At 51.0% G+C, this 15,295-nt stretch overlaps 1 protein-coding gene across 1 annotated transcript in view; it reads left to right on the forward strand.

The window, feature by feature from the left end:
- Nucleotides 1–15,295, forward strand: part of LOC120390529 (IgGFc-binding protein-like) — a 197,424-nt gene that overhangs the window by 29,332 nt on the left and 152,797 nt on the right. Inside the window, exons 14-17 of the mRNA XM_039513258.1 lie at nt 8,119–8,692; nt 8,946–9,139; nt 9,737–9,878; nt 11,569–11,903. Of these exons, the coding sequence (XP_039369192.1) occupies nt 8,119–8,692; nt 8,946–9,139; nt 9,737–9,878; nt 11,569–11,903 (1,245 nt within the window). The remainder of the gene's footprint in view (nt 1–8,118; nt 8,693–8,945; nt 9,140–9,736; nt 9,879–11,568; nt 11,904–15,295) is intronic.

Here is a 15,295-nt window from a genome sequence, read left to right on the forward strand (position 1 = left end):
TTTCAATGGTGCTGCAAGCACTGGTGGATCACAAGGGACGTTTCACAAACATCCACGCGGGATGGCCAGGGAGGGTTCATGACGCTCGCGTATTCAGAAGCACTACTCTGTTTAAACGGCTGCAGCAAGGGACTTACTTCCCAGACCAGAAAATAACAGTTGGGGATGTTGAAATGCCTGTCGTTATCCTGGGGGACCCAGCCTACCCCTTGATGCCATGGCTCATGAAGCCATACACAGGCAGCCTGGACAGTGGTCAGGATCTGTTCAATTACAGGCTGAGCAAGTGCAGAATGGTGGTGGAATGTGCATTTGGCCGTTTAAAGGTGTGCTGGCGCACATTACTGACTCGCTCAGACCTCAGCCAAACCAATGTCCCCTATGTTATTGCTGCTTGCTGTATTCTCCACAATCTCTGTGAGAGTAAGGGGGAGACCTTTATGGCGGGGTGGGAGGCTGAGGCAAATCACCTGGCCGCTGATTACGCGCAGCCAGACACCAGGGAGATTAGAAGAGCACAACAGGAAGCGGTGCGCATCAGAGAAGCTTTGAAAACGAGCTTCATCAATGGCCAGGGTACAGTGTGACTGCTGTGTTTGTTGATGAACACCCAACCCCCTTGATTGACTCAGTCCCTGTAAGCAACTCCCCCTCCCCCTTCGAGTACAGCTTACTTATGCAAATAAAGTCACTCTCATTTAAAAAGCATGAATTCTTTATTGATTCATTATAAAAGAGGAGAGAAGTAAGGGTGTGCTTTGGGAGGAGGAAAGGAGGGATGGAGAAGGCCATTAAAAAAAATTCAGAGTAACGGCATCCTTCTGGTTGGGCTGTCCACGGGGGTGGAGTGGGCGGGTGCACGGAGCCTCACCCCATGCGTTCTTACACGTCTGGGTGAGGAGGCTAAGGAACATGGTGAGGGGGGAGGGTGGTTATACAGGGGCTGCAGCGGCACTCTGTGATCCTGCTGCCGTTCCTGAAGCTCCACAAGACGCCGGAGCATGTCAGTTTGATCACGCAGCAGCCCCAGAGTTGCATCCCGCCACCGCTGATCTTCCTGCCGCCACCGCTGATTTCCCTGCCGGTCTTCCTGCTGCCACCTCTCATCTCGGTTGTCCCTCCTGTCCTCACGTTCATCCCTCCTGTCCTCACGTTCACTGGCCTCTTTCCTGTAATTTGAAACCACGTCCTTCCACTCATTCAGATGAGCTCTTTCATTGCATGTAACTTCCATAATATCCGAGAACATCTCATCTCGCGTCTTCTTTTTCCTCCGCCTTATCTGTGCTAGCCTTTGGGATGGAGGAGGGACGCTTGAAAAATTTGCAGCTGCATGAGGGAGATAAATATTTAGAAAGATACATTTTACAGAACAATGGTTATACTCTTTCACAGTGAAAAGCACTATTCACCTTACATAGCACATGTGATTTCCCTACAAGGTCGCATTTTTCATCTTAATAGTGACTGCTTGCATCTCTGGGGTTACAGATCTCAGACACAGGTCCAGGCATCAGGATTCAGCTTGCATGCGGCCATGGTAAGCCACTGTCTCAGTGATTTACCCCTCCCCCCCAACGCATGGCTAATACCACGCTAGCTCCCTGCTAATCAACAACCTTCCCCTCCCCACCCACTGCTTGTCCAGTAGCTTGGGAAGATCGCTCGCCGGTGACCAAACAGAAAAGATCATCGGCATTTCACCCTCCTCCCCCCGCTACGTGCAGGAAAGTGTTTTTTTAAGCTGCTGCATTCTACGAACCCAGTAGAAAAATGGCCACCCCCCTTACTTAAATTCCTGATTTTTAACCAGGTTATCCTGAACGATATCACTTTGCTGAGGATAACAGAACAAGATAAAGAGCGGATGCTTCTTGAATGCCAGCAGTCACCGGGACCATACGCCGCTATGCTTTGCCACGCAATGATACCTGATTACTTGCTACATGCATGGCATGGTAAAGTGTCCTACCATGGTGGGCGGAACAAGGATGCCTTGCCCAGAAACCTTCTGCAAAGGCTTCTGGAGTACCTACAGGAGCGCTTCATCGAGATGTCCCTGGAGGATTTCCTCTCAATCCCCGGACATGTTAACAAACTTTTCTAAGAAACTATACTGTCTGCGAATGCATCCCAAGTCCTCAGGGCAAATCAATCATTAAAAAAGGCTTGCTTAAAAAACACTGTTTGCTATTTGCAAAGGTACACTCACCAGAGCTCCCTTCCAGGGCGTCATTCTCTGGAATAGTTGCTTGTGAGGGCTGGGAGCAGGGTAATTCCGTCAGGGTGATAAAAAGCTCCTGGCTGCTGGGGGTCACGGAGTGCTGTGTGCTCTCTGCGAGGTCTTCCTCTTCTTCTTCCTCTTCATCTTCCCCGTCTGCATAATCCTCAGACATGGCAGAGATTACAACCCCCACCTCGGAATCCACGGTCAGGGGTGGGGTACTTGTGGCGCAGCCCCCTAAAATTGCATGCAGCTCATCATAGAAGCGGCATGTTTTTCGACCTGCCCCGGACCTTCCATTTGCTTCTTTGGTTTTCTGGTAGGCTTGTCTGAGCTCCTTAACTTTCACTCTGCACTGCACGGAGTCCCTGCTGTGGCCTTTAGCCGTCATAGCCTTAGAAATTCTTTCAAATACTTTTTCATTTAGTCTTTTGGAACGCAGTTCTGTTAGCACTGAATCCGCTCCCCATATAGCGATCAGATCCAGTACCTCCCGAGCGGTCCATGCTGGGGCTCTTTTTCGATTCTCAGGAGACTGCATTGTTAACTGTGCTGATGAGCTGTGCGTGGTCACCTGTGATGATGAGCTCTCCACGCTGTCGAAGCAGGAAATGAATTTCAAAAGTTCGCGGGGCTTTTCCTGTCTACCTGGCCAGTGCATCCGAGTTGAGAATGCTGTCCAGAGCGGTCAGTGGTGCACTGTGGGATAGCTCCCGGAGGCCAATACCATCGATTGCAGCCACACTAACCCTATTCCGATATGTTAATACCGATATTAGCGCTACTCCTCTGCCTCCTAGTGTGGACGGTTGTGGCGTTAAATCGGTTTTACGCTCCTAAAACCGATTTAAACGCCTAGTGTAGACCAGGCCTTAGGTCTTTCCTGTCTGTAGTCGTGCTCCCCAAATTTGAAGTTTCCCTGCTGGAGTCTATTCACTCTCATCAGCCTCTTGATTCTCTTCTGTTCTCCCTGAGAACTCTCTCTGCAGGGCCAGCCTCCCATCTTCCTCCTCCCGCTGCTCTTATAGGGGAATCACGTGATTCCTGCTCAGGTGTGCCTCCTTAGTAATCAGGGTTGGCTGGCCTACTGGCCTTAAAGGACAAGCCACCCTCTTACAAATTCTTATACCATGCACATCCATGTAGTATTTGAGCACCTTCCAGCAACACACTAAGTAACTTGACCAACTCTCTCATCCTATCCTCAGAAGGAGATGTGCACGCAGGGGAGGGTTTTGTACTGGGTTTACTTTTAAAAGATATAAATGTGCACACACATTGTCGTGTGTGTGTGTGTGTGTGTGTGTGTGTGTGTGTTAGAGACAACAGATCAGAGAAACGCACCTTGCACTTGGGGAGGAAGTGGTGAGGTTTGTCAGGGTCCTGAGGGAGTTCATTCCCCAGCCTCAAACTGCTCACCAGTAAAGCTCCATCTCCTGCACAGGCAAACTTTATCCTTATTGTTCCAGAAGAACGAAGTTGTCAGCTACGATCTTCATCCTGGAGGTTTAATTGATCTTTTAAAAGGAGACCGGTGGCACCTTTAATACTAACAGATTTATTTGGGCATAAGCTTTTGTGGGTAAAAACCCACTTCTTCAGATGCATGGAGTGAAAATTACGGATGCAGGCATTATTATACTGACACATGAAGAGAAGGGAGTTACCTCACAAATGGAGAACCAGTGTTGGCAGGGCCAATACAGTCTGGGTGGCTGTAGTTCACTCCCAATAACTGATGAGGAGGTGTCAATTCCAGGAGAGGTAAAGTTGCTTTTCTAGTGAGCCAGCCACTCCCAGTCCCTATTCAAGCCCAAATTAATGGTGTTAAATTTGCAAATGAATTTTAGGTCTGAAGTTTCTCTTTGAAGTCTGTTTCTGAAGTTTTTTTGTTCAAATATGGCTACTTTTAAATCTGTTATAGAATGTTCAGAAAGATTGAAGTATTCTCCTACTGGCTTTTTGTATGTTACCATTCCTGATATCCGATTTGTGTCCATTTATTCTTTACGTAGAGAATGTCCGGTTTGGCCAATGTACATGGCAGAGGGGCAGTGCTGGCACATGATGGCATATATCACATTAGTAGATGTGCAGGTGAATAAGTCCCTGATGGTGTGGCTGTTGTGGTTGGGTCCTCTGATGGTGTCGCTAGAGTAGATATGGGGACAGAGTAGGCAGCAAGGTTTGTTACAGGGATTGGTTCCTGGGCTAGTGTTTCTGTGGTGTGGTGTGTAGTTGCTGGTGAGTATTTGCTTCAGGTTGGGGGGCTGTCAGTAAGCGAGGACTGGCCTGCCTCCCAAGGTCTGTGAGAGTGAGGGATCGTTTTCCAGGATAGGCTGTAGATCGTTGATGATGTGCTGGAGAGTTTTTAGCTGGGAGCTGTATGTGATGGCCAGTGGTGTTCTGTTATTTTCCTTGTTGGTCCTGTCCTGTAGTAGGTGACTTCTGGGTACCCGTCTCGCTCTTTCAATCTGTTTCCTCACTTCCCCAGGTGAGTATTGTAGTTTTAAGAATGCTTGATAAAGATGTTGTAGGTATTTGTCTCTGTCTGCAGGATTGGAGAAAATTCAGTTGTATCTTAGGGGTTCGCTGTAGACAGTGGATCATGTGATGTGTCCTTGGATGGAAGCTGGAGGCATGTAGCAATCAGTAGGTTTCTGGTATAGGGTGGTGTTTATGTGACCATCACTTATTTGCACTGCAGTGTCCAGGAAGTGGATCTCTTGTGTGGACTGGTCCAGGCTGAGGTTGATGGGGTGGAAATTGTTGAAATCCAGGTGGAATTCTTCAAGGTCCTCCTTCCCGAGGGTCCATCTGATGAAGATGTCATCAATGCAGCGCAAGTGGAGCAGGGGCATTAGGGGACAAGATCTGAGGAAGCGTTGTTCAAAGTCAGCCATAAAAATGTTGGCATACTGTGGGGCCATGCGGATACCCATACCAGTGCCGATGACTTGAAGGTATAAGTTTTCCCCAAATCTGAAATGGTTGTGGGTGAGGACAGAGTCACAAAGCTCAACCACTTGGGGTATGTCTACACTATGGGATTATTCCGATTTTACAGAAACTGATTTTTGGAAACAGATTGTATGAAGTCGAGTGCACGCGGCCACACTAAGCACAGTAATTCGGCGGTGTACGTCCATGTACCAAGGCTAGCATCGATTTCCAGAGCATTGCACTGTGGGTAGCTATCCCATAGCTCCCGCAGTCTCCATCGCCAATTGCAATTCTGGGTTGAGATACCAGCGCATAATGGGGCAAAAACAGTGTTGCGGGTGATTAAGAGTAAATGTCATCAGACAATCCTCCCTCCGTGAAAGCAATGGCAGACAATCATTTCGCGCCCTTTTCCCTGGTTTGCCTGGGCAGATGCCATAGCATGGCAACTATGGAGCCTGTTCAGCCTTTTTTCACTGTCACCCTATGTCTACTGGATGTTGCTAACAGACACGGTACTGAAGCGCTACACGGCAGCATCTCCTTGCCTTTTGCAAGTTAGCAAAGATGGTTACCAGCTCTACTGTACCATCTGCTGCCTTGCAAGTTGACAATGACGGTCACCAGTCATACTGTACCATCTGCTGCTGTCATAGGTACTCCTGGCTGGACTCAGTGAGGTCGGCCGGGGGCGCATGGACAAAAATGGGAATGACTCCCCAGGTCATTCTCTTCTTTAAGTTTTGTCTAAAGGGAGAGTCAGTCCTGCCTAGAATATCAGGCAAGCCTACTAAAGAACCAGAGAGGCAAATGGCTGCTCTGGGTCGGAGCCCCAAACATCCCGCAGAAATGATGAGCTGCATGCTATTCTAGGGGGTGCCCCTGCAACAACCCCACCCATTGCTTCCCTCTTCCCACACCCCTCCTGGGCTACCGTGGCAGTTATCCCCCCATTTGTGTGATGAAATAATAAAGAAACAACACTGACTTTATTGCCTCTGCAAGCAGAGATTAAAGGGGGGAGGGCAGCCTCTAGCTGCTATCATATTCCAGGCAGGAGTGAATCCCCAAGAGACAAAACTTAAAGAAGAGAATGACCAGGAGCTATTCCCGTTTTTGCCCAGGCACCCCCGGCCGACCTCACCGAGGCCAGCCAGAAGCACTCCCGGGACGATGATGATGGATATCAGTCATACTGCACCGTCTGCCGTCCGCAAGACAAGGGAAGGGAAGGGAAGGGGATGCTGCTGTGTAGCGCTACAGCACTGTGTCTGCCAGCAGCATCCAGTAGACAAACGGTGACATTGAAAAAAGGCGAGAAACTATTTTTTTCCCTTTGGTTTCATAGAGGGAGGGGGCGGGGGGATGACGACATATAACCTGAACCACCCACGACAAAGTTTTTGACCCTTCAGGCTTTGGGAGCTCAGCCAAGAATTCAAATGGTTTTCAGAGAGTGCGGGAACTGTAGGATAGCTACAGTCATCAGTCGCCCCTCCCTCCATGAGCATCCATTTCATTCTTTGGCTTTCTGGTACACTTTTCTCAGCTCCTTAAGTTTCACGCAGCACTGTGTCGAGTCCCTGTTGTGGCCTCTGTCCATCATAGCCTTGGAGATTTTTTTCAAATGTTTTGCCATTTTGTCTATTGGAACAGAGTTCTGATAGAACAGATTCATCTCCCCATATAGAGATCAGATTCAGTACCTCCCATATGGTCCATGCTGGAGCTCTTTTTTGATTTTGGGACTGCATGGTCACCAGTGCTGATCAGTGCTCCATGCCAGGAAAACAGGAAATGAAATTCAAAAGTTCGCAGGGTTTTTCCTGTCTACCTGGCCAGTGCATCCGAGTTCAGATTGCTGTCCAGAACAGTCACAATGGTGCACTGTGGGATAGCTGCTGGAGGCCAATACCATCGAATTGCGGCCACACTAACCCTAATCTGAAATGGCAATACCGATTTCACCGCTACTCCCCTTGTCGGGGAGTACAGATATCGATATTAAGAGCCCTTTATATCGAAATAAAGGGCTTCGTTGTGTGGATGGGTGCAGCATTAATTCAGTTTAACGCTGCTAAATTCGAAATAAACTCGTAGTGTAGACCAGGCGTTGGTGTGCTGTGGCCTCATCAGGGATACTGTTCTTGACAGCTTCTAGTCCATCCTCATGTGGAATATTGGTGTAAAGAGCGTCTATATCCATGGTGGCCAGGATGGTGTTTTCAGGAAGATCACCAGCGCATGATAATTTCCTCAGGAAGTCGGTGGTGTCTCGAAGATAGCTAGGAGTGCTGGTAGCGTAGGCTCTGAGGATAGAGTCCAAATAGCCAGACAATCCTGCTGTAAGAGTGCCAATGCCTGAGATGATGGGGCGTCCAGGGTTTCCAGGTGTATGGATCTTGGGTAGCAGATAGAATACCCCTGGTTGGGGCTCTGGGGGTGTGCCCAAGTAGATTTGTTTCTGAGCTATAGCAGGGAGTTTCTTGGGCAGATGGTGTAGTTTCTTTTGGCACTCTTCAGTGGGATTGGAGGATAGTGGCCAGTAGAATGTGGACAAATACAAGATGAGGTAAATTGGTCGGGGTAGGAGAAGAAGGCACAGGGTGAAGGAATGAGGTGTCACCAGGGAAGTGGGTGTTTAGGAGAGTAGGGGAGATAGACAAGAAGTAGGAGAGTGTTCTGTGGGCAGGAGCTCGCATGAAAATGAGGTGCAAGCCAACCATGGTTGGAAAAAATAGGGATGGTAAAGAGAGAACTGGGAGGGAGATGAGGTGAAGGGGAGAGGAGAGAAGAGACGTAGACTAGGGCGACAATGTGAAGACCTTGGAAGGTGAGGACAAGTCATCCCAAAGTGAAATCTGGAGTTATTCTGATTTATGCCATGTGTCAGTAATCTTATCTGTGTCCCTGCTCCCCCATGCTCACAGGGAATGTTCTCTCTCTTCCAGGTGAATGGGGTGTCCCACAACCTCCCAGTGATCGTGGTTGATGGGCAACTTAGAGCGTATCAGCATGGCACAAACATTCTGGTGCAAACCAACTTCGGCCTCACTGTGAGCTACGACCTGGTTTACCAGGCCAGGGTCACTATCCCAGAGAGCTACAAGGGCCAGACATGCGGCCTTTGCGGGAACTACAAGGGACAGGAAGATGAAGAGTTCCTGCTCCCTGATGGCAGCACAGCCCCTGATGCAGCAGCATTTGGCTCTGCTTGGGAAGTCCAGATCCCAGGAGCATCCTGCACAGACAGATGTGCTGGAAACAGCTGTCCAGTTTGCGAAGAGAAGAAGAAGGAGGTCTTCAAAGGGCGCAACTCCTGTGGACTGCTCACAAACCCCGACGGCCCCTTCGCGTCCTGCCACGGCACAGTTAGCCCCAGCGTGTATGAGAACAACTGCATGTATGATCTGTGCCTGGCCAATGGGGATGCACAGGTTCTGTGCCAGAACATCCACAGCTACGTGACAGCCTGCCAAGAGGCCAGGGTCCCCATCCTGCCCTGGAGGAGCGCCTCCTTCTGTGGTAAGTGTGCTGATAATGTAGGAGCTCGGGAATGCCCTGGGGAAGGGAGAGGGTCTGTGTTACTGGGCATCTTGTTCCGGGCCCCTGGGTTTCTTCTGGAACTCTTCTGGGTGGGAACCAACAATCTCATGTTTCCTTCTAAAGGTGCCCTGTTCCTCTCCTCCCTGTCCTGCTCTCCTCTCCTTCGTGTCTATCCCTCTACACCGTGCTGTGAGATCTTTCCAGCCATCCATTATTTCTCTCTCTATTTAAGCTGTGAGCTGCCCAGTCAACAGCCATTATGAAGTCTGCGCCGACCTCTGCACCACCACCTGCACTGGAGATATCATGGACTGCCCGGAGACCTGTGCTGAAGGCTGCCAGTGTGACGATGGCTTCTTCTTCGATGGCCAGGGCTGTGTGACTCTAGAAAGCTGTGGGTGCTTCGAGCGTGGGAGATATTACAAGGTATCGCCCCCTCCTAGAGATTCTGGGTCTGATCTAATTTTTGCTCTGTCCACATCTTAATCCCTACACTGGTCAAGAATATAAGGTTTGCTATACTGGATCAGAGCATTGGTCCGTCCGGGATGGCTTCCCTCTCTGCTAGTATCTAATGCTGAAAATGCCAAAAAAAGGCCAGAAGATTTAATGCCCTGTGCCTGTTGTGGGGAAACTGAGGCACAGATAGGCACAGTGACTTGCTCAAGCTACCTAGTGAGTGACTAGCAGATGTGAGGTTAAAATCTAGGAATTGTTCCTGGCCTTAATCCCAGTCGTCAGTCCATTAGACAGCCTTTCTCTCTAAAGGCAAGAGGAAATAATATTATGACACAATGGACATTTTTATAGATACATAAATTCTAAGGCCAGAAGACTCCATTGCGATCATCTAGTCTGCCCTCCTGCATAACCCAGGCCAGAGAGCTGCCCCAATATCATTCTGAGAGCACATCTGTTAGAAGACCACATCCACAGCTCTGGGTTTAGCACTGTCAAAAATTATTTTAAATAATTGTTTCCAGTTACATTCTGTTATTTCCTATTTTCCAAACGTTCCATCAGCCCAGAGAGACCGTCCTGACTAATGAGTGCCAGCAAAGCTGCACCTGCGTTCCTGCTCGAGGGGTGACTTGTAAAGCCCACAGCTGCTCCCAAGAAGAAATCTGCCAGATTAGAGATGGCGTTAGGGCCTGCATCAGCAAAGGTACAGGACAGTCATTGTTTGAAACATGCCCTGAAGGGTTATTGTACAGGCAGCGAGTAAGCAGATGTGGTTATGTTTCCTCACCTTTCTCACTCTCTCTTCCCCTTCATTTAGCCTGGAACACTGACCTCAAATAGTATAAAATTTCAACTGGAAAGATGGGAAGACTTGTTGGGTCTCTCCAGCAGACTTGGGAGGGCAACTCTCAGGGAGCTGAGCACACTATGTGATTCTCTCCGTGGGCACAGCCTGGGGGCTGCTATAAACAGAACACCCTGGATACATACAGTCCCATATGGACCATTAGTCATCTGGGCAGTGTCAGAGCCCATCACCTCTCAGCCACTCTCCTTGCCTGCTCCATGCTGGATGTCTGCTTGGGCCTAATATTTGAGGAGCCCAAGCCCGAGAAGGTCAGGTCATTTTCTGACCCAGTCTGACACTTCCCATGAAACTGAATGAGCGCCATGGCCACCTCCCACCCATGGGGTTGGCATGGCGGTGACTATGTACCCTGTTCCTGCCATCCGCCATCCCTGGCTGCTGTGTGTGTGCTCTGGGGCTGCTCCCTCACGCCACAGTATGCATAAGGCAGCCAGGTGGCAGTGCTAGTAGGAGCTGGGCATGCAGCCAACTCCAGGCTGGCCCAACAGGTAGGGGAACCAACTGTCTCATTTGTGAAAACTGGACACTGAGCGCCGGAACCTCCCCTGCTCCCTGCTCCACCTCTTCCCCTAAGGCCCTGCTGCTTGCTCCACCTCTTTCCCTCAAGGCCCTATCCCCTGATCCTCTTTCCCCACCCACTGTCACTCACTGCTCTCTCCACCCCCACCTTCCCCCTGACAGCTGAGCAGGGCTCTAGGGGCGGAGGGGTGACTGGGGCAGGATGTTGGAGAGAGAACAGGGCTCCAGGGGTGAGGGGGTGACTGGGGCAGGGTGTGGGAGGGAAAGCCATGCTCAGGGTAGGATGGGGAGTTGCTGGTACAATGGAACCTTTCTCCGCCGGAGCTGTTGCTGAGTGCTTCTCCAGGCTCCAGCAGCAGCTTCTACTCTCCCCCTCCCCTGGGTGGAAGAGGCAGGTTACTGCAGGTAACTGGACTTTTACTGTCCGGTCAGCAGTGATAACCGGACAGGGCCAGGTTCCCTTTTCGACCAGACTTTCTGGTTGAAAACCGGACACCTAGCAATCCTACCCACAGGCAGAAGGAGAACAGCTGACTTGACCCAATCCCAAGAGGGTCCCGTTGATTTCCTACTCAACCTGACCCGGACATGACACTTGTAGTTGGCTCCCATGAGGTTTGGGTTGCATTTCAGGGCTCTGCCCCATACTCCCTGTCACATGGCCTTCTGTGTTCACCACCTACACTAGAGGCTGTGGGGAGGGTGACATAGGAGCTGGCTCTGCTGGCTCAAAGACTGCTATGGTCTCACCCTGCAGAGAGATTTCCCAGCAGAGGACTTGTGGGAGGTCTGGGAACTGTACAAAGGAAATGTGTATGGGGATTAGATAGATAGATAGATCGATCGATCATTTGGTCCACTTCACAAACAGGCTATGTTAAGAAGAAGGATTCCAACGACATTAAATTTCATCCCAATTTTCACACCACTCTCAGCCCCCTCTCTGCTATCATGTATAACTGATTCGTCTGGTGTCTCTTGTCTTTCTATTGTCTTTCCCCACTAGTTATTCCATCCTGCAGTGTGGTTCGCTGCAGGGAAAGAACTATTTGCAAGATGATAAATGGGCAGCCAGAGTGTGTGCCAGTATCTCAGGCCACGTGCTGGGCTGGGGGTTACTTGCATTACCACACCTTCGATGGACGGGTGTATGATTTCCACGGCACCTGCAACTACACGGTGTCCAAGAGCTGCAGGGATGACTCCGTCCTGCCCTCCTTCCATGTCATGGCCAAGATCGAGAACAGGGGGAATACACAGGTCTTCTACATTGGGTCGGTAACTGTCCAGGTGGATGGAGTCACCGTCACAGCAGCCAGGGCTGAGGTCGGCTTTGTGGGGGTAAGTGCTGGGCGTGGTCAGTACTTAGAGAGGATACCTTGAGAACATTTACCCAAGGTGTTGCAGGGGGTAGAATTGTTTAAGTAGTAGAGGGTGCTCTCCTCCTGAATTGGTGCTGTCCCTGAAGCCACGGCACTGTACTGGGGGGTGCTGTACTATGTTCAGATGTAGGAGTATCCCAGTAGGGCGCACTCTCCCCTTGGAGTCAGTGCTGACCCCAATTTGCATCATGGCAATACCAGGTGCTGTGTGTCATAGAATGGTGCAGGTGGCCAGCAGGGGGCGCTGACCCACTTCCGAAGCACTGTGCTTGGGGCTAATGTCAGCAACTGGTACGTGGGCAGTCAGACCTACTGGCTGGAGCAGTGGCAGTCAAGGCTAGTAGCCAGATCTGGAGTCAGGAACCAGGAGTCAGAGACAAGGGTCAAAACAACCCCCCCCAGGAATTGTGTCACTCGCCAATGGCTCTAACTGACACAGCCCCTTCCCCCTCAGGAGCTGCTCCCTAATGGCTCTATCCAACATGGGCCCCTCCCCCTCAGGAGCCGCTCTCTAACGGCTCTATCCAACGCAGCCCTCCCCCTTGGGAGCCGCTCCCGAATGGCTCTATCCAACGCAGCCCTCCCCCTTGGGAGCCGCTCCCGAATGGCTCTATCCAACGCAGCCCTCCCCCTTGGGAGCCACTCTCTAACGGCTCTATCCAATGCAGCCCTCCCCCTCGGGAGCCTCTCTCGAACGGCTCTAACCAATGCGGCCCTCCCCGGAGCTGCTCCCGAACGGCTCTAGCTGACGCGGGCCCCTCTCCCGCAGGAGCCACTCTCCAATGGCTTTAACTGATGAGGCCCCCTCCCCGGAGCTGCTCCCTAGTGACTATAACCGACACAGCCCTCAACCCCACAGGTGCTGCTCCCTAACAGCTCTAATGGACACACTAGGGTTGCCAGGCGTCTGGTTTTCAATTTGAAAATCTAGTCGAAAATGGACTCTGGCGGCTCTGGTCAGCACAGCTGTTAAAAATCCAGTTGGCCACAGAGGGGCAGGCAGGCACCATGCCCAGCTCAGCACAACTCCCGGAAAGCAGCCGGCATGTGTCTCTGTCTCCTACGCGGAGGGGCAGCAAGGGGGACTCCATGCACTGCCCTCACGTGTAGGTGCCGCCTCGAGCACCGACTCTCCAGCTGCCATTGGCCAGGAACTGTGGCCAATGGAAGCTGTGAAGGCAGGGCCTGTGGGTGGGAACAGTGCACAGAGCCCCCTGGCCTGCAGACGGGGGCAGCACATGGAGCTCCATGACAGGCCTGCACCCCACAACCCTTCCTGCATCACAACCCCTTGCCCCAGCCTGGAGTCCCCTCCCACACCCTGAACTCCTCATTTCTGGCCTCAGCCCAGAGCCCCTACCTTCTCCCACACTCCAACTCCCTGCCCAAGCCCAGAGCCTCCTACCACACTCCAAACCCCTTGGCCCCACACCCCAACTCAGAGCTCCCTCCCGCACCCCAAACCCCTCATCCCTGGCCCCACTCCAGAATCCGTACTGCCAGATGGAGCCCTCACGCTCTCCTGCACGCCTGCTCCAGCCCAGAGCCCCCTCCCACACTCCGAACCCCTGCGCCTCAGCCCGGAGCCCACTCCTGCATCCCAAATCCCTCATCTCCAGTGTTACATTCTATAACTTGGGGGAGCATGCTGTAACCCCCATATTCCTCATTTTCATATAATTGTGATCTTACATATAAAGCATGCCTAGTAGGGTATCAGATGAAAGGTCATGATCTTCTGAAAGTCACTTCTCTATCCATATATGTGTATCATTAATGCGTATGAAGTTATGAGAATTGTGTTGTATGGTGGTCACTAAAACATGCTGTAAGTTGGGCAATCAGCCAGATATTAGCTCCCCAGAGGCAACAGCAAGGAAAATAACCAATGCCTGGGCAGGGTGTCAAACAACCCAGCAACAGCCATTGTCCAGCAAGGGAGCTACAATGCAATGACTCACCTGCATGAGGCCACACTAGGGAAATTGCTCAGCCTTGCTTGGAGAGACTCAGCAATGCTCTCCAGACATGCCTGGCCTTGTGCTCCCCAAGCACATGGACTGAGGGTATAAAACAGACAGAGTGGACACAGACGGGGCCCTTTTCCTGCCCCCACCTTCCCTACAAGCAACTGAGACACAGAAGAATACAAGACTGCAGCAGAGGAGATAGGCCCAGGTTTAAGGAACAAACCTGTATATTAATGACTGCAGTACACAGTGGGGTGAGAAAAACTGCTTCATCTAGATGCTGCCCAGTCTAATAGGGTTGAGAGTTTAGACTGCGTGCTTATATTTTATTTTATTTTGGTAACTAACTCTGACTTTTTGCCTATCACTTAATATCACTTAAAATCTACCATTGTAGTTAATAAATCTGTTTATTTACTCTACCTGAAACAGGGTGTTTGGGTTGAAGCATGTCAGAGACTCCCCTTAGGATAACAAGCCTGGTACATATCAATTTCTTTGTTAAATTGATGAATTCATATAAGCTTGTAGCATCCACCGCACATAACTGGACACTGAAAGATGGAGGTTCCTAAGGTTCTGTCTGGGACCGGAGATATTGGCTAGTGTCATTCGGTTGCACAATCCAAGGAGTTGCTTACATGCCAGAGGCTGTGTGTGAACAGCCCAGGAGTGGGGGTTCTCACAGCAGAGCAGAATAAGCCTGGCTCCCAGAGTCAAGGATTGGAGTGACCTAGCAGATAACCAGTTCGCATAACACCAGGGGAATGCACACCCGGACCCACCCCAGAGCCCACATCCCCAGCCACAGCCTTCACCCCCTCCTGCACCCCAACACCCTCCCCCAGCCCAATGAAAATGAGTCAGTGAGTAAGGATGGGAGAGAGCAAGCGACAGAGGGAGGGAGGATGGAGTGAATGGAGGTGGCGCCTCTGAAGAGGGCGGGGCCTCAGAGCAGGGAGCAGAGCAAGGGTGTTGAGTTTTCTGCAGTTAGAAAGTTGGCAACCCGAGATATGGCCCCCTCCCCTGCACGAGCCACTTCCTAATGGCTCTAGGTGACAGCTCCCTCCCTGTAGCCACTTCCTAATGGCGCTAACTGATGAGGCCCCATCGCCCTCAAAATTCCAACCTTTGAACTGTTTACAGTGTCGTGGTCGCCATGCTGGTCCCAGGGCGTTAGAGAGACAAGGTGGGAGACGTAATGTCTCTTATTGGACCAACTTCTGTTGGTGAAAGGGACAAGTCTTCCAGCTACCCAGAGCCCTTCTTCAGCTCTGGGAAGGGTACTCAGGGCTGGTTTATGCTAGAGAATTAGATTGACCCAGATGTGTCGCTGAGGGGCACATAGGCACCAATTTTTGGTTCCAGGGGGTGCTCCAAC

This window comes from Mauremys reevesii, linkage group 24 (genome assembly GCF_016161935.1).
Source record: "Mauremys reevesii isolate NIE-2019 linkage group 24, ASM1616193v1, whole genome shotgun sequence".
In the NCBI taxonomy this organism is placed as follows: Eukaryota; Metazoa; Chordata; order Testudines; family Geoemydidae; genus Mauremys; species Mauremys reevesii.